Consider the following 17,725-nt stretch of genomic DNA (forward strand, 5'->3'; position numbering starts at 1 on the left):
GGCCCACTATGGACAGAATTTGACCCACTTGGTACTCAAGTACACGCTCAGTCACACAGAACATACAGCCCTTAATATCTGGGGCAACAGAACCTATTGGTGCAATGAGACACTGAGGCTGCACAGCTCAAGGCAGGAGGACTTTACTGCAGCCCACGGAAGCGTCCTGGCCCAGGCACCGGGAGGGCTCAGCAGCCGGCAGCCTAGAGGAAAGCATAGCACCACTCGGTCAGACAGGCGGCGCACCGCTGTGCCTGGCTCGGGCTGGCTCCGTACGCCCCTTTCAGCCACCGCTGGAAAACCGCGTAGTCCTTTTTGAGCAGGAGGAACTGGCCCAGCAGGACGTAGGCCTAGGAGGAGGATGGGAACAGGAGGAGTTAGCACTGCTCTCCCCCACCCGCCCGCTGACTCCATACCATGCAGTAGCTGAAACTCTGGGCTGTTTCCTAGTCTAAGCCTGGCCTGACAAGGGACTGAGCTGCTTCCTGGGGTTGGTTCATTTGCTATGCTCTGCCCGGTTTCTCATGCGGGGCAGCTCTCCAGCAGGGGAGCAGCAAGAGGACAGGAGGCTGGTCAGGAGGTTTAGTTTACTCTGCTGCAGCTGGGTGATGGATGCTCTTAATGATGCTGGGAGCCCTCGTCTTTGTTTCCCTGCCTTGTGGTAGTACCAGTGCCCCTACTGTATGGGATACAGCCTTGTCCGGCAGGCTCCCTTGAAGGGCTGTTGTCACTACAGAAGGCCACTGCAAGTTAATTCCACCCTACAAACCCTGGGATGGGGGTCTGCCCCAACATTATGCAGGGTGTAACAGATATTTTGGAGCATAAGCTGTTGTGGACAAAGACCTGCTTGTCTTTGCCTATGAAAGCTTATGCTCCAAAATATCTCTTAGTCTATAAGGTGCCACAGGACTTCTGGTTCTCAAAGATACGGACTAACACAGTTACCTCTCTGATATTATGCAGGGTGTGGCTCAGCTAGCATCGGGCCTCCACTTTGAGCCACTCTTATCAATTTTTGATTGCAATTTGGATGGTCAGTGGTTGTAAAGAACTAGGACGGGCTAAGGGTGGTTGGGCCTAAAGGTCAACCTGCCCCGCCATCCCCATCTGCTAAAGGAATTCTCTCACAGCTTCTGCAGCTGTCCTGCAAGTACTCCAGTAGGAAATGGACCAGGCAGTCGGAGGCGCCTGCTCCACTAGATCAGTGGTTCCCACTGTTTCAGTAGAGTGGACCCCCCATCATCCCCTCCCAAACTGTTCACGGACCCCTGAATCACCTCCCCCAAAACTGTTCACAGACCCCCATCAAAGCCAATTCTAGCCACTAAGTACACTTCATTACATGAAAAAGGAAACCACCGCATAGATTTGGGGACAGCCATTAATAACATTATTGGAAGATATTTAATTTAAAAATAATTGATTGTAACTTTGCAATTTATTTAAAACTTGTTTTCTGTGATCATTTTTATCTTTTTTTCCCCCCATGGACCCCCTGCGATACCTTTGCAGACCCCAGGAGTCTGCGGACCCCTGGTTGGGAACCCCTGCCCTAGATCAACAGCATTGACTCGAAACACTGAGCTGCCGTCACCTGGTTACTACAGTTTAAGCTGGCAGAATAGAGCTGTTGCTGTCTGGACTTGCTTCCTGTGCACCCCACGGTGACCAAGGTGATGTGCGTATACTAGGAGGAGAGAAGGCCCTGCACACGGTGACCAGAGCGTTCTGTTCTGTACTAACTACCTGACAGAGCAGACATGCTACTGGGGCAGCTGAGATCCATTAGTTACACAAAACTGAGCTCCAGAACACACAGGTGGAACAGAGTTCTTTCTTCTTGAAATCTGCACAGAGATCTTCCCACACCCTCTCTGTTCACTTCCTTTCAACCAGCACGGACAAAAGGTTAACTGGCCTAGAAGTGGCATCATTTTTTCCCTGGGGTGGATGGTTAACTTGCATTCAAGGAAGGTATAAGTAAGCAGAGGCGTCAGTTCCTCCATTAACGGAATTTCCCAAGCCAGCACTAGAAACTTAAGAGCTGAACTTATTTAGCTTTGCTGCTGCCAGATTTATTATCATGAATTCATCAGATATATATATACATTTAATTCCACAGTCCCTTCTTCCCAGCTCCCTGCTGTCCCATAGGAAGTCCTTGTGGCTTTTTTACAAATCAATTCTGCAACAGGAACAAAAAAGGAGGTTTTAAAAACCCAAGGCAAGGGTTGAATATTTCTGGTTGGACTGGAAAGAACTGTCAAGATGCATTCATTTTAAAATTCAAGAGGTTTGACCTTGTGCCTTTGAACAACACTCAGCCTGGCTCCTTTCAGTAATTCAGCATAACTACCCTCCAAAGTACAGATCAATTTATGGTAATGAAGTGCCTTTCAGAGCATAATAGCAGGAAAAAACTTATAAGAGCAAAGTCACAAGAACACGGTCTTCTTCGAATGATGTCGTACCCCCGTACCTGCTCCATAAATAGAACTGAGGTTGGGGAGGGGGCGGGAGGAGAAGATGGTTACCTTGTCAAAACCCTTTGTGGCTAATTTTAGACCTAGCTCCTCATCAACGCCGTCCACAGCTGTAACGTTCTTATTGCCCATTGGCTCAGACACAAACGCTTTGAACTTTGGGGTTCTGGTCTCCATGATCTGTAACAGCAACATTGGGGGTTGCGAGGAAGCAAAGAACAATCAAAGGCCAATGCTGATATCACACTTGGCAGAGTCATCTTGGAAATCCAGCACTCCCACACAGCCAGCTTTCACCCAACCAGTTCTCCCACCTCTTAATCTCAGAGTAACCCATCGCCCACACAAATCAGACCACTCTGCCTGCCTCGAGCGCTGAAGATTAACAGCATCAGAAATAAATAAGTCACAAACCAGAGGAGAGAGAGCTGGATACCACATGCTCACCTTTCTAAGGTTCTTACCTAAATAGTTCATGTATTCCTCGTTTGGGTTCTAGATCACCTCAGTCAGAGGTGGAAACACTACCCAAAAAGTTACTAGAGTAAAAAGTGCAGCTTCTTTCACTTCTGGATACTTGGGTACAATCTAGAGGTGACGTTTGCACATGCGTGAACTTTTACTCACGTGGTTTTCCAGAGGGACACCAGGAACTTGTACATAAGTACATCCCCTTGCAGTTGCCTTTTTACTCAATTAACTTTTTGGGAACTTCTTCCACCTCTGCCAGCAGTGCATGAGAAATGCCTCAAACCGCTCTCAAGGTAAGCCTCCCTGTTGACTGAGCAATTTTTGTCCTGTATAAAATTCATTTTGTAGCCCATTTTAAAAAAAAAACAAAAAGACTTGTTTACATCTAACTTGAGCTTGAATTTGTTAAAACAGCTATGGCTAACTCCTCTGGTTCAGCAGCTTTCTGAAAAAATCAGGCTCACTTCCCCCACTCTCCACCCCCACGACGAACATCAGGGTCACCAAAGTATGGCCACTTTTGAGACTTGTCACTTCAATCAAGACACATCCAAGCACTTCTCTTCCGGCCACAATGCAGCGGCATCGATACCACCAATAGCGTTGACGGGGTTTATGCATGTGTATCACACCCTGGTGAGAAGCTGCTCAGAGGCCGCTAATATCAAGGGAGCTGCACTGCAGCTGATAAATCGGTACCGATTTCCCCTTGTGCAGACAAGCTCAATGGCTAATGAGCTGCAGGAAGAGGGTCAGAGCCCTGGCCCAGCCCACATCACAGGCCAGAAGTGTGCTCAGTGGTTCCTGCCCGCCCGTTCCAGGGCAGCACCGGCGTCTGGTGTCCCACCCTTCCCATCTGTCCCCTGCACCTGCCCAGCTGCTATGAGAGGAGTCACCTCCAGGAAGGGGATGGTGCAGAAGACAAGACAGGGGCCACTTCTGTACCTTCTCCCAGACCTGGGGCTTTGGAGGGCTCTCTGGAGAAGCGGCAGCAGGCGGCGTTCCCCAGGCCTGGTCTGCAGTACCACACCTGAATGCCAGGTTTGTGTCTACACCTCCTTCGCCACCATGGCCTGGGCTGGGATGCCCTGGCGGCCTTCAACTGCCGCCAGCTTCTGGAACCCCTCCCCCTGTGACATCACTGCCTCTCGCCAGGGGCAGAGGCCCCAGGGTGGTCAGTGTTTTCGCTGCCTGGCTAGGCACCGGTGCCTGCCGGCTCTCCACCCAGCAAGTCCTGATGGCCATCCACAGGTGTGTGACAGGAAAAGTGGCTGCAGGCGCCCAGGCAGAAGCTCACTGATAGGAACAGTCCTGTGGTTCTAAATACTGTCCGGTTCAGTGTAACCAAAACATCAAACGCATCCCTACCAATCCTGCCCTTAGCCACTCGCGTTGACCTCACGTGCCAGGCCAGGCCCAAATACCAGCGTAACCAAGGGAACCAATGCAGGCCCAGAACAGGAGAGCGAGTGCCAGGACGCAGAGGGATAGATGTTCACAGTGGATGGTAGAGACACCTGCCATAGGACTGACGGGGCACACGATAGAGCGGGGACAGCTCTGCTGGGGAATAACGGAGAAAGAAGGCTGCCATGTCTCCTTCTCAGACAAGCCTCCTGCTCTGGGGCTTCTCCACCACTGTCTTGAGTTCTGCTCTGGGAGGTAAAAGCTCAAGGACTCCCATGAAGGGGAGGAGAATCCCTGGAAGGCAACAAGAAGGGGTTAGGGTGACCCAGGCAGGGTGGGGAGAGGACCTGAGGGACCTGTGGACAGGTGGTGATGTGCTTTTGAAGGTGGCATCTCCTTCTACCTAAGGCACCCTGCCTGAGAAGGGACCATTGGAACAATCTGTCCACAGGCCTAGCAGGGAATCTGCTGCTAAAGCAATATAATCCCCCAGCCTATTAGCCTTCTGCTCACTACAATCCTGTCCCCATTGCACGGAGGGGAGTGTCCGTGTGTCTGCACTACTCTCGCACGGCCAGGGAGGAGGGGGAGCAGGGACATCTCCAGAAACATGGGATTTGAGGGGCTGGATCCCCAGTGGGTTCCATACAGAGCAAGGCCGCCCCCTCCCATGCCAGATTGTGCCATAGGAAGACACGATCCGCACCCATGATTGTTGCCCGACACCAGTCAAACACAGCAACAGACATAGTGTATTTTCTAAAGACAGGATCCACAGAGAAGTTCAAAGTTGCATTTAAACCAACAGTCCTCCCAAAAACGCAGCTGAACCACCCACCAGCAGGAGTAGATGCAAGGAGCCAGTTATTTGATACAACATCTGCTTAGCCAGCCCTCCATCACAGCACCCTAAGCCGCACGTCATTGCAACTTGTAGTAGGAATTTCTACGACCCTTGTAAAACAGTCGCGTCTTCAACCAAGACATATAAACCACTTGCAAAAACACACCAGGAGCCACAGAGCGGAAGGAGCAGCCGGCCAGCCAGCATGGACGTAGCAAAAAGCCCAAGGTTCCTGCTTTTATAAGGGGTAGGGGTGCTGGCTGGCTAACTAGAGCCCGAAGGGGACAAACTAGGGAAGTGTAACAGGCTGTACCTTTCAGCTCCTGTGCATTGTGCCTCTAGGGTTATATAGACTTGTAAGTCATGTATTTGTCTGCTTCTGACTAAATCCCACCAAAGCTGCTTGTATTAAAACGTCTGCTAACTTTTATTAATGAATACTTCTTTTATGTTTGTATTTCTCCAGCAGCCAAAGCATGGCCAGGGCTTTCCGAAGAGACAGGCCCTTGCACCAGAAAGGTCACCTGCTGACTTTGTTCCATGAATGCCCTGAGACATTTTTGCCATAGGAAAACAGGAGGCTTGTCAGACAGGAAGAGAAAGGCTGAGGGGGTACATTGGACGGGAATGCTGCTTTGTGCGTGGCTAATCGGGGGCGTGGCCTGCAGACCACGGCCCCTATCCCCCAACGAAGGCTACATGAGCATGGGGCCTCCCTCACTGCACTGGCAGGCCTAGAAGACAGGCATGGTTTGAAGTAAACTCAGTCCTACAGGTTGGTGTCCTCTAAACAGACAAATGCGATGAAGGACAGGACAGGGCTGTAACACCTACCACTGCCGAAATCTGGCTCGTACCAGGGCAGGGAGGAATGGTGGCGATGCTCTCTTGAAAGCCCCGCTCCATAGTTAGACTTCTGGCATCCCCGTAATTAACGAGCAAGGGAGCTGCTCAAAGTGCGTTCGCCCTGTGACTCTGATCTGGATGTCATGCAGGAAGATACCCCAGGGAGTGAACTCACCACCCAGCATAAACCAGAGATTATCTCAACAGCATAGCATGGCCAAGCGGTGAGATCTGGAAATGCACCAGCGCTAAAGAGGACCTGCCAAAGGCATCCTAGCCAGAGACTTGAGACTATAAAGTAACTTATCCTTTTTGAATCTCCTCATTGTGCACAGCTTTATTTATGTACTCACCTGCTCCTCCCTTCCTCCTTCCCTCCCCAGCTGTGTGGCATGGCTGCACACTCAGAATAATAGCCACCTCTGAAGCAGATGTTGATGCATCAGCGGGGGCTGCTTTGAGGGGAGAAGTTTAACTGTGGGGTTGATGGCCATGCTATGCTGATGAGATAATCTCTGGTTTATGCTGGATGGTGAGTTCACTCCCTGGGGTATCTTCCTGCATGACATCCAGATCAGAGTCACAGGGCGAACGCACCTTGAGCAGCTCCCTTGCTTGTTTATTATGGGGGCGCCGGAAGTCCCACTATGGAGCGGGGCTTTCAAAAGAGCATCGCCGCCATTCCTCCCTGCCCTGGGATGAGCCAGATTTGGGCAGCGGTGGGAGTTACAGCCCTGTCCTGTCCTGTCCTTCATCGCACTTGTCTGTTCAGAGGACAACAACCTGTAGGACTGAGATGGAAGGAAAGCTGAGATCAGCTGGGAAGTGTCCTGGTGCCCTACAGGCAGAGGCAGGATTGATGGAAGCATAGCAGGACTGCGGGTCACTTGCTGAGGCCGCGATCCTGCTCCGATCCCATGCAGAGCCCCTGGGGTTCACACAGGTGCAGGGATCTGCTTGCACTAATGCTCCTCACCTTTCACTGCCTTTTAGATGCATTGGGTCTAATGACTGGATCTGACATCTCTGTGAGAACATTGAGTTCCACCCTCTGTGATTCCTAATTAGCCTGGTGCGCCCAGCTCTGGGTTCTCTCATTTCACCCTCGGATGCAGCAAACCTTCCCTTTGTGCCATCATGTTGGGCAGCTCTGTGGCATGTCATCAGACACGTCTTTATGGCTGTGTCTACACTAACACAGTACGTCGAAGTAGCCTATTTCGAAGTAAGAACATCGAAATTGGCTACTTCGATGCGTATCGTCTACACGTCCTCCAGAGCTGGTGCCATTCAAAGTCGAAGGAGCGACAGAGAACGTCGAAAGGAACCGCCCCGGAAGGAAATGTGGAGCGTCCACACACACAAGTGCTCCCCATCGAAATAAGGGGCCAGCAAAGCCTGCAGATGGGGTCACAGGCTGAACTAGCCCTTCTGGGGCAAGAGCAAGCTGCTCCCTTAAAGGGCCCCTCCCAGACACACTCGGCCTGCACAACACAAGATCCACAGAGCTAACAACCGGTTGTAGACCCTGTGCACACAGCATGAACCCCCAGCTGCAGCAGCAGCAGCCAGAAGCCCTGGGCTAAGGGCTGTTGCACTCGGCGACCATAGAGCCCTGCAGGGGCTGGACAGAGTGTCTCTCAACCCCTCAGCTGATGGCCACCATGGAGGACCCCGCTATTTCAATGTAGCAAGACACGGATCGTCTACACAAGCCCTACTTCGATGTTGAACGTCGAAGTGGGGCGCTATTCCCATCTCCGGATAGGAATAGCGATTTTGATGTCTCACTGGCTAACGTTGATTTCAATGTTGAAACAGCACACGGCGTGTGTAGACAAGACGCGTGCTATTTTGACATTGTGCCAGCTACTTCGAAATAGCTGGCTAGTGTAGATGCACTCTGGCTACGTCTACACGTGAAGCCTACATCGAAGTAGCCTATTTCGATGTGGCGACATCGAAATAGGCTATTTCGATGAATAACGTCTACACGTCCTCCAGGGCTGGCAACGTCGATGTTCAACTTCGACGTTGCGCGGCACCACATCGAAATAGGCGCAGCAAGGGAACGTCTACACGCCACTGTAGCACACATCGAAATAAGGGTGCCAGGCACAGCTGCAGACAGGGTCACAGGGCGGACTCAACAGCCAGACGCTCCCTTAATGGGCCCCTCCCAGACACACTTGCACTAAACAGCACAAGATACACAGAGCCGACAACGAGTTGCAGACCCTGTGCATGCAGCATGAATCCCCCGCTGCAGCAGCAGCAGCCAGAAGCCCTGGGCTAGGGGCTGCTGCACACGGTGACCATAGAGCCCCGCACGGGCTGGAGAGACAGCGTCTCTCAACCCCCCAGCTGATGGCTGCCATGGAGGACCCCACAATTTCGACGTTGCGGGACGCGGATCGTCTACACGGTCCCTACTTCGACGTTCAACGTCGAAGTAGGGCGCTATTCCGATCCCCTCATGAGGTTAGCGACTTCGACGTCTCGCCGCCTAACGTCGAAGTTAACTTTGAAATAGCGCCCGACGCGTGTAGCCGCGACGGGCGCTATTTCGAAGTTAGTGCCGCTACTTCGAAGTAGCGTGCACGTGTAGACGCAGCTTCTATGTGTTTCTGTAGCAGCCAATACGTGGCCAGTGCTCTCAAAAGGGACAGGCCCTTGCCCCAAACAGGTTACATCCCAGGGGTCATTTTTGACTCACTCTTTCCAGGGTCTGGCTGGGAATTTTCAGAGCCATTCCTATCATGGAGAAATATTTCCAATACATTTTCCCTTTGCTCCCCTTCGGGTTGGATGGAGCTTCGAAGCTGCATGATGTCACAGATCAGGGCCCTTCTCTGGTCGGCTAAGTCGGTTTTCACAAGCACTGTGCTGAATTCTCTTCACTTGACATTGCTTTCTTGGCTACGCAAGAACAGGAACAAACATTGCAGGCTGGCAGCTAAGTCAGCCTTAGGCAATTTGGCCCCTGGTTTCATAGGGACCTGGGCACCTTGATTTTAATGGGACGATGTCCTATCTCCTTGAGCCCAGTGCTGACTTGCAGCTGACTGGATTTCTTCCTGGAGAGGGAAGGAGCTCACCATTGGTTTGCCCCATCAGTTGGGAGATTGGGGGGGCGCAGACACCCCGTCCACCTCTCTAGTTTGGAGCACCAGTGTTTGCAATGAATCTGGTCCAGCTTGTGCGAGTTGAATCTACTTTGGAAATTACTCTGGGGGTAGCTTAGCATGAGTGTCACTGTTGGAATGCAGCCATATAATCAGAATCTGACACCTCTCCCTGCAGCCAGGAAAGGTTAGATTTCGAAGGCACTTGCGCTAGGTCTGTCTTTTTGTTCTGTGTGCGTACAGTGCCATGCACAATGCCAAGCACCTGATCCATGGCTGGGGCTCCTAGGTGCAACCACAATACAAATGAATAACAGCAGTAATGATCATAATTAATGACGGTCACACAGCTGAGACCAGACATCCATCTAATACACTCTGCTTCAGGGGAAATCCTGCAGAAGATAGATACTGGGATAAATTTGCCCCAGAGAAAGTTTCCTCCTGACTGCCATTAACTAGAGGTTGGCTAAGCCCTGAAGCATGAAGGTTTATAGTCCCTCTAAAACTCTTGAGTTTTTGGTTATGAATTGTAATCCAAACTATTATTTTAAATTGTATAATAATAATAATAATAATAATAATAATAATAATAATAAACACTTATCAAGTGCTTTTCATTCACAGATCTCAGTGTTTCACAAAAGAAGCCAGTAATATCATCACCATTTTATGGGGGAAACTGAGGCACGGGGCGAGGTAGTGACATGCCCAAAGTCATCTAGCAGGCCAGCTCTCCTAAGTTTCAGCCCACTGCTCTATCCACTAGTTGACCCTGTCTTTCCACTTCCTTTCCTGGCCCCAACTTTGGTCTTGGTTTCAATGATATCTTGTGGCAGTGAGTTCCATAGGCTAATTGTGCATCACATGGAAAAAGTATTTCCTGCTGGGCACTGAGCTATATGTGACGTGCTGCCCAGCGATGGGAGAATATCACTCTCCAGGGGAATTGCCTGATAATGGAGAGGCTCAAGAAACACTTGGTAGGATTTATTTGCCAGAAAGTGAAGAATCAAACACAGATTTAATCATACGAGTTACTGTCTTGGGGCAGCCGCTGGGACGTAGCGGTCACATGTGCCAAAAGGGCAGGGAAAAAGATTCCTGTAGGCCCAGTAGGGGCCCAATGAGACTTGTGCCCTGGGACATTGGCCTTAAGTTAAACCAGAATGTTATGTGGGCTGAACAAGCTGTGCACCACAAAGGGAGAAGAACAACCTTGTCTTGTGACTGTGCCCCCACCCCCAGCAAAGGTGTTTCTTAAAGGGACAGCATCAAGTGTTGGAGCCTTCCACAGGATGCAGTTTTCCCTGCAGCATCCTCGAGGCAATGGGCCAGATCTTACCCTCTGGGTGTAAGTCAGTTAGTTTCTTTGTTGCTCCACCAGAGCTAACCTGGTTTACCCCAGGGCATCCAGTTGCTGCTCCTGTGGAGCTGTTACAGCAGCAGTTCTCTCTGCTGGCAATGATTTCAGTGCGGAGCCTTTTGGGTCTGGCTGCTATTTAAGTAACCTCCAAGCTAATAGGAACGCACGTGCCAGAAGTAATTAGCACGAGCAAGCCAGGGTGCTGTACGCTGCCAGCAGGGAAATGTAACTGGGGAGAAGCAGCCAGAGGCTTAGCACGGACGTGCCCAGAGCGCCCCAGGAGGTACATTTCGGAGGAAGCCACGTCAGGCTGTTTCAGCAAAACCAGCAAGGATACCAGTGGCACCTTAAAGACTAATAGCTTTATTTTGGCATAAGCTTTTGTGAGTTACAACCAGGGAGCCCTCCAATTTTTTTCCACCTGTGGGTGGAATAAATTTTGTTATGTGCACTGATGTGCACCACCATAGAAACACAGGCTGCCAGCTGTGAATGCTGTGGGTGCTGTGCAAATCAGCCGGGTGGCACTTGAATCTCTGCTGGGCGGCTACCCAAGCGCTCATCTTACAGGGACGCTGGCTGCAACTTGCGAAAGCGTATGCCGTAATACAATGGTTAGTCTCTAAGGTGTCATCGGACGCCTTGTTGCTTTTCCAGGAGATAAAGACCATGAAAGAACACAGGAAACAGAGATAAGAGGCAACTGACAAGGAGAGGCCAATGGCCATGTGCTTGAGCCATTGCAAGAAGAGGACAGGGGGGTGGTGGTTCAGTGGAGGGCTGAAGTCCTACCATGCTGCCAGCGTTGCCTTATGAATGAGGTGGAAATCAGAGGCCTTGACAGCGTGTTGCTAAGACAGCTATTGGGACATTTTTGTTAAGCAAAGTCAGGAGGAGACCTGAACATCGGATTTTTTCTGACTGTGCGCAGGGGAAACAGCCCTGCAGTGTTGAGTGAAGAGATGCCTTGTGCCCCGGGGGTCTCCTTACATCTGTGCTGTCAGCAGGCTGCACCGGCACAGCTGAGCATAGACTGGGCCCCATGGTTTGGAAATCAATTTGTAGACAAATGCCTATAGGGGAAAGGCACTAGGCTGGGGTGGCCACCTGTCCAGTTTCATCCAGGCAGTCCAGGTTTTGGCTTGTATGTTGGGCTGCCATTGGACAAGCCCGGATGTCCAGGATTTTTTTATCCAGCAAGAAAAGGCGAGAAGGGGACAGGACCTTGCAGGGGAAGAGGTGGAGCAGGGGTGAGGCCTCAGGGGCCTGGTTACCAGCCATAATTATTATTTTGCAAAACTGGGGGAGTGCTCAGGGCAGAAGGATTTAGCCGCTTCCGATCCACTAACGTTAAAGGGAGATGTGGATGCTGCTCTGCACTGGATGTGTATGGTGAGGCATTGGGTTAATACTTGCATGACTGTGGCCCCTAGGAGGTCTAGGCAGGGTACAAAGTACGAGGCAGCCCACACTTTCAAATTGCTTTCAGTCCAAACCAAAGTGCCATGCCCATATCACAGGTGGGGAAGTGAGGCACGCAGGGGTCTTATTGCAGGAGCAGGAATTGAACTCGACCCACCTTCATTCCACGCCAGTGGGCAAATATAAGAGCTGCTTTTTGCTCCACCCTCTCTTTATCATCCAGTCCAGCCCTAGGGCCAGGTGAGAAAGGTAGTTGCCCGGGGTCCTACACTTTCAGGGCTCCACATTCCAACCAGCTGCGCCCTGATGTTCGCGTGCTGCCTTGGGCCCTGCCAGGGTGGCACAGCTCTGGCTGTGCTCGCCAGGCTCTGCTGTCAGTGTGCTGGCTGGGGCCACGCCCACCCACGGGGCTCCTGTCTGCGGGCCAAGACCCAATGTCAAAGAGCCACCTTATGCCACGTCCACTACAGTGTGCTGCTGTAGGCCCCGCCCACTGGCCAGACCCCATTGTCAGTGTGCCACCTTAGGCCCCGCCCACTGGCCAGACCCCATTGTTAGTGTGCCACCTTAGGCTCCACCCACTGGCCAGGCTCCACTGTTGATGTGCCGCCTTGGGCCCAGCAAACTCCTTGGCTGTTTAGGATTGGGCCTGGACACTACAGCCTCTTCACATGAGGTTCTTGGGGTCCCTTTTGGCTGAGGCATTAATCAGTGTATTGAGACCAGAGCCTTTTTTGTGTGTGTGTCCTGGGGGTGAGGGAGGCGGGGAGAGCTGGCCCAGGCCTGCCAAGCCCTGGCACCCAGCCTGGCTGCCGTATCCAGGACAAACACGAAAGCCCTGGAGTCTCTTGCAGGCGCAGAGAACAGAGCGACTATTTTGGGACGCCCTGCAGAAGAGGCATTACCATAATTAGCAGAAAGTGCTCTCGATTAGCATATTTTAGCATATTAGTATTTTTTTTTCACTTCTTTCATCACATCTGTGTGCATGAAACAGTCCCTCATTCTCCTCTGCCTTGTGCCAAGAAGTGCCAGGCAACCAGCGAGACCCACTGACCTTTGACAGCCCCCGTGTCAATAGCTGGGCTTGTTTGCTGTGCGCTAGGGCAGCGGCTCCCAACTTTTTCACGAGTGCAGACTGCAAACCACCCCCCAACCATCTGCGGAGCCCCTCATCAGCCCCCAGACCGTTCATGGACGTCCAATCATCGCCCAAACTGTTCATAGACCTCCAATAACACCCAAATGGTTTGTGCATCCCCAATCACCCCCCAAAACTATTTGTGGCTCCCTGATCAATCCCAAACTGATCACAGGCCCCCCATCATGCCCCAACCATTCATGGATCCCCAATCACCCCAAAACTGTTCATGGGCCCCTAATCACCCCAACTGCTCATGAACCCCCAATCAACCCCAAACCATTCACAGCCCCACAATCACCCCCCAAAACCATTCACAGACCCTTTGTTACCCCCTAACTGTTCATGGACCCTCAATTACCCCCCGAAGCTGTTTGTGGACCTCTGATCATCTCCAAATGGTTCACACGCCCCCAATCACTCATCCAAACCATTTGTGGGCCCCCAAGCACCCAAAACTTTTAATGGACCCCCAATCACCCCCCAAACCATTCATGGACCCCCATCAAAGGCAGCTCTAGCTGCTACGTACACTTCATAAAATGAAAAAGGAAACCACCACGTGGATTTTCAGACAGCCCTTAATAACGTTATTGGAAGATATTTAATTTAAAAATGAATTGATTGTAACTTTGCAATGGACTTAAAACGTCTTTTCTGTGATTGTGTTGATTGATCTGTTGTTTTTTTCTCATGGATCCCCTGATATGCCCTGGTGGACCCCCAAGGATCTGCGGATCCCACATTGGGAACCACTGTGCTCGGGGAAAGACATCTGGCCAGCTCCTCCATAGGTGTAAACCAGCATAACGCCACTGAGGATTTACATCAACCAAGGATTTAGCCCCCAAAAGTTCCACAAGATTTTAAAATTATATTTCTTCCTGAAGCGAGTCCCTGAAATCTTGACCTCGATTCTACTAAAATATTAAATTTGCCGTCTCCCCAACCCTTTGTGTGCTCAGCCTCAAGCAGTTGTATGGGCTAGCTGGGATGAGAGGGGAGGATAACTGAAAAACCAAGAAAGGACCAGTAGCGCAGTCTCCCACCCTGTATCTCAGTATCATCAGTGGTTTGGTAACGAATCGGCATTTACTCCACCTTCAATGCCCAGGAGACGTCAGCACTTTGTGTGGTGGATCAGAATAGCAACCGATGAAGAGTTCTTTGGCGGGAAAGCAAGAGAAAAGGTGGTCTTGGCCAGTGTTCCTATAAGCTGAGCACTTGGACCGTCACCCAGGGGAGATTCAAATGCTGCCCAGCTGATTTGCAGAGCGGTCACAGAGCCCACAGCTGGCAGCATGTGTTTCTACTGGTGGTGCACATTCAGATTTGCGTTGGTGCACATAGCAAAATTTATCCTACCCATGGATGGAAAAAATTAGGAGGAACGTTGGTCCCTTGGGTTTAGGATACAACTACCTTCAATTCTTACCTCTGCCTCTGACCTTCCATGGGGCTCTGACTGGTAGATACTATCTTCCTTCTCCCCCATCTGTTTAGACATAAGAACGGCCCTACTGGGTCAGACCAAAGGTCCATCCAGCCCAGTATCCTGTCTGCCGACAGTGGCCAGTGCCAGATGCCCCAGAGGAGGTGAACCGAAGACAATGATCAAGCGATTTGTCTCCTGCCATCTGTCTCCAGCCTTTGACTAAAGGCTAGGGGCAGCATACTTTACCCTTGGCTAATAGCGATTTATGGACCTAACCTCCAAAAATTTATCAAGCTCTTTTTTAAACTCTGTTAGAGTGCTGACCTTCACAGCCTCCTCCGGCAAGGAGTTCCACAGGTTGACTGTGTGCTGTGTGAAGAAAAATTTTATTTTATTAGTTTTGAACCTACCACCCATTAATTTCATTTGGTGTCCTCTAGTTCTTATATTATGGGAACAGGTAAATAACTTTCCAATATTCACTTTCTCCACACTGTTCATGATTTTATATCCCTCTATCATATCGCCCCTCAGTCTCCTCTTTTCTAGACTGAAAAGTCCCAGTCTCTCTAGCCTCTCCTCATATGGGACCCTTTCCAAACCCTTAATCGTTTTAGTTGCCCTTTTCTGAACTTTTTCTAATGCCAGTATATTTTTTGTGAGGTGAGGAGACCACATCTGCATGCAGTACTCAAGATGTGGGCGTACCATAGTTTTATGTAGGGGAAGTATGATATTCTTCATCTTATTCTCTATCCCTTTTTTAATAATTCCTAACATCCTATTTGCTTTACTGACTGCTGCTGCACACTGCGTGGATGTTTTCAGAGAACTATCCACTATAATTCCAAGATCCCTTTCCTGATCTGTTGTAGCTAAATTTGCCCCCATCATATTGTAAGTATAATTGGAGTTATTTTTCCCAATGTGCATTACCTCGCACTTACCCACATTAAACTTCATTTGCCATTTTGCTGCCCAATCACTCAGTTTGCTGAGATCTTTTTGAAGTTCTTCACAATCTACTTTGGTTTTGACTATCCTGAACAGCTAGACTACAATCAGCTAGACTACAATCAGCAGGGAGGGACTCTCTCTCACAGTATGCCTTTACGACACCTTCTGCAATAGAGCCTTATCACTAGCAGCTCCTGTAAAACAAATGGTAATTATAGAACATTTATGGATGTAGCCTTCAGCTACTTATTATCAAAATGGCCTTTTCTCTCTTTGGGCTCAGACTGTAAATGCTACCAGGAGCTAACCCAGTTATACACCTTTGCACTACCAATTTTGTCTCATGCTAGACAGCAGTAGAGGCGACGGCCTGTGCTCCCTGTAGGCTGAGCCCTTAGGCGGCCATCTAGGGGAGATTCATGTGCCACCCAGCTGATTAGTAGAGCGTGCACAACCACCCACAGCAGTCAGCATGTTTTTGATTGGTGGTGCACATCCACAATGCCTGGGTGCACATAGCAAAGTTTATTCTGCCCATGGATGCAAAAAATAAGAGGAAACCCTGGCTACGGCACTGATTTGAGCTGTGTGTCATTCATGATCCTTAGCTCATTCGGGGGCCTGCCTGAAGGTTTAACCTCACATTTAGTCACAAGTGTATTTACTGAGCCCCGCCAGTTTCTAAGCCCTTGATCTGATGCATGCATGAGACCGCAGCTGGAGTATTGTGTCCAGTTCTGGTGCCCACAATTAAAGATGGTGTTGCTCAGCTGGAGAGCGTTGAGTGAAGAGAAGAAGAAAATTTGCCTTATCCTCATAGGCTGGAGGTGCTGAATCGGGGGGGGGTAACTAACCATCAGAACAGTTCTCCCAGGGTCCTGGTGAAGTCCCCATTACTGATGATTTTTAAATCAGTCTGGGACGTCCTAGGTGATCTGCTCTAGGGGATTATCCTGGAGGCATTCTCCAGCCTGTGCTGTGCAATGGGCCACCCTCGCCTTGGAATCTGCAAACGTCCGGTGGAGTCACTTACTGGCATCAGTGGGCTTTGGATGAGGCTCTGGTTTGCTCAGTGCTGGTCACTCCTGTCCTATAGGGTGGCAAGGAGTTATTTGTGCCGGGGCTGCAGCCATGCCAGCTGGGGACTGCCATACACTAGGGGAATCTGCTGGCTGGGTCTGTTTGCCGTTGCCTTTTGTGGCAGGATGGAGCCCAGCAATACACGAGTACAAGTGTAGGAAGTAAGGCAGTGAAAAGCCAGCTGCTTTCACCTCAAAGATACTCCTCGCCCTGCCCCCAACCCCCAATACCCCAGATCTTGACACCAACCTCTCTAGCGGCGATTTTATCCCTGGCTGGTAACGATGCTTCTGATGGGACAGAGTTCTTTGCCGATGGGAAGGCACAAGAGGGAGGGTGTTTCCCGGGGAAGATATTCCCAGGCCCCTCTAGCAGGTGGCGTACTTCCAAGCTCCCTACTGCAAAAGGCTCACAGCACATTGATTGCTTGTCACAAGGGGCAGAGCAAAGGGATTACGAAGGGATGGGGCACCTAGAACGAGCGGTGAGGGGCAACGTGACAGTTTTGTTTCTACCGGGGGTGCAGATTTGAAATGTGTTCTGCACATGGATGGAAACGAGTCGCGGGAACATCGGTAGCAGGGATTCAGAGTCTCTCAAGATTTGACCTAGGGAAAAGCAGAGAAGGACCCCACTGATCATCTGTGACCAGTGCTGATATTTGGGTGCTTCTCCCACGCTGGCAGCACCTTGGTCTGTTGCAATCTGTCGCTCTAGAAGGAGCTGCTTCAGGGAAGCAATCATACATGCCCATCGAATCACAGAATCATAGAACAATAGAGCAGGAAGGGACCCTGTCAGGCCATTGAGTCCAGTGCCCTGTCCTCATAGCAGGACTAAGGACCATCTAGACCATCCCTGATAGGTGTCTGTCTAACCTGCTCTTAAATATCTCCAGTGATGGAGATTCCACAATTTCCCTCGGCAATTTATTCCAGTGTTTAACCACCCTGACAGGAACTGTTCCCTAATGTCCAGCCTAAACCTCCCTTGCTTCAATTTAAGCCTCTTGCTTCTTGTCCTATCCTCAGAGGCCATGGAGAACAATTTTTCTCCCTCCTCCTTGTAACTTTCTTTTAGGCACAGGTTGAACCTCTCTAATCCAGAACTCTCTCATTTGGCAAACTCCATAATCTTGCATGATT

The 17,725-nt window shown here is 50.5% G+C and overlaps 1 protein-coding gene across 1 annotated transcript; it reads right to left on the reverse strand.

Annotated features, from left to right (window-relative positions):
- Positions 1 to 203: 203 nt before the first annotated feature.
- BANF2 (BANF family member 2) lies at positions 204 to 3,684 on the reverse strand. The gene is made up of 2 exons (XM_074989318.1): positions 2,538 to 3,684; positions 204 to 350 (listed from the first exon to the last, which is right to left on the reverse strand). Exons 1-2 carry the CDS (start codon positions 2,679 to 2,681, stop codon positions 204 to 206), a joined length of 291 nt encoding a protein of 96 aa, XP_074845419.1. The 5' UTR covers positions 2,682 to 3,684.
- Between the last annotated feature and the right edge of the window lie 14,041 nt (positions 3,685 to 17,725).

The sequence above is a fragment of the Carettochelys insculpta genome, chromosome 3 (assembly GCF_033958435.1).
Source record: "Carettochelys insculpta isolate YL-2023 chromosome 3, ASM3395843v1, whole genome shotgun sequence".
NCBI lineage: Eukaryota > Metazoa > Chordata > Testudines > Carettochelyidae > Carettochelys > Carettochelys insculpta.

Bases quoted from the DNA above. Each gene is read 5' to 3' on its own strand.
- BANF2 (XM_074989318.1), bottom strand. From the start codon at position 2,681: ATGTTGCTGTTACAGATCATGGAGACCAGAACCCCAAAGTTCAAAGCG. The intron at 351-2,537 runs GTAACCATCTTC...TCCTCCTCCTAG, and splicing joins CCACAAAGGGTTTTGACAAG to GCCTACGTCCTGCTGGGCCA.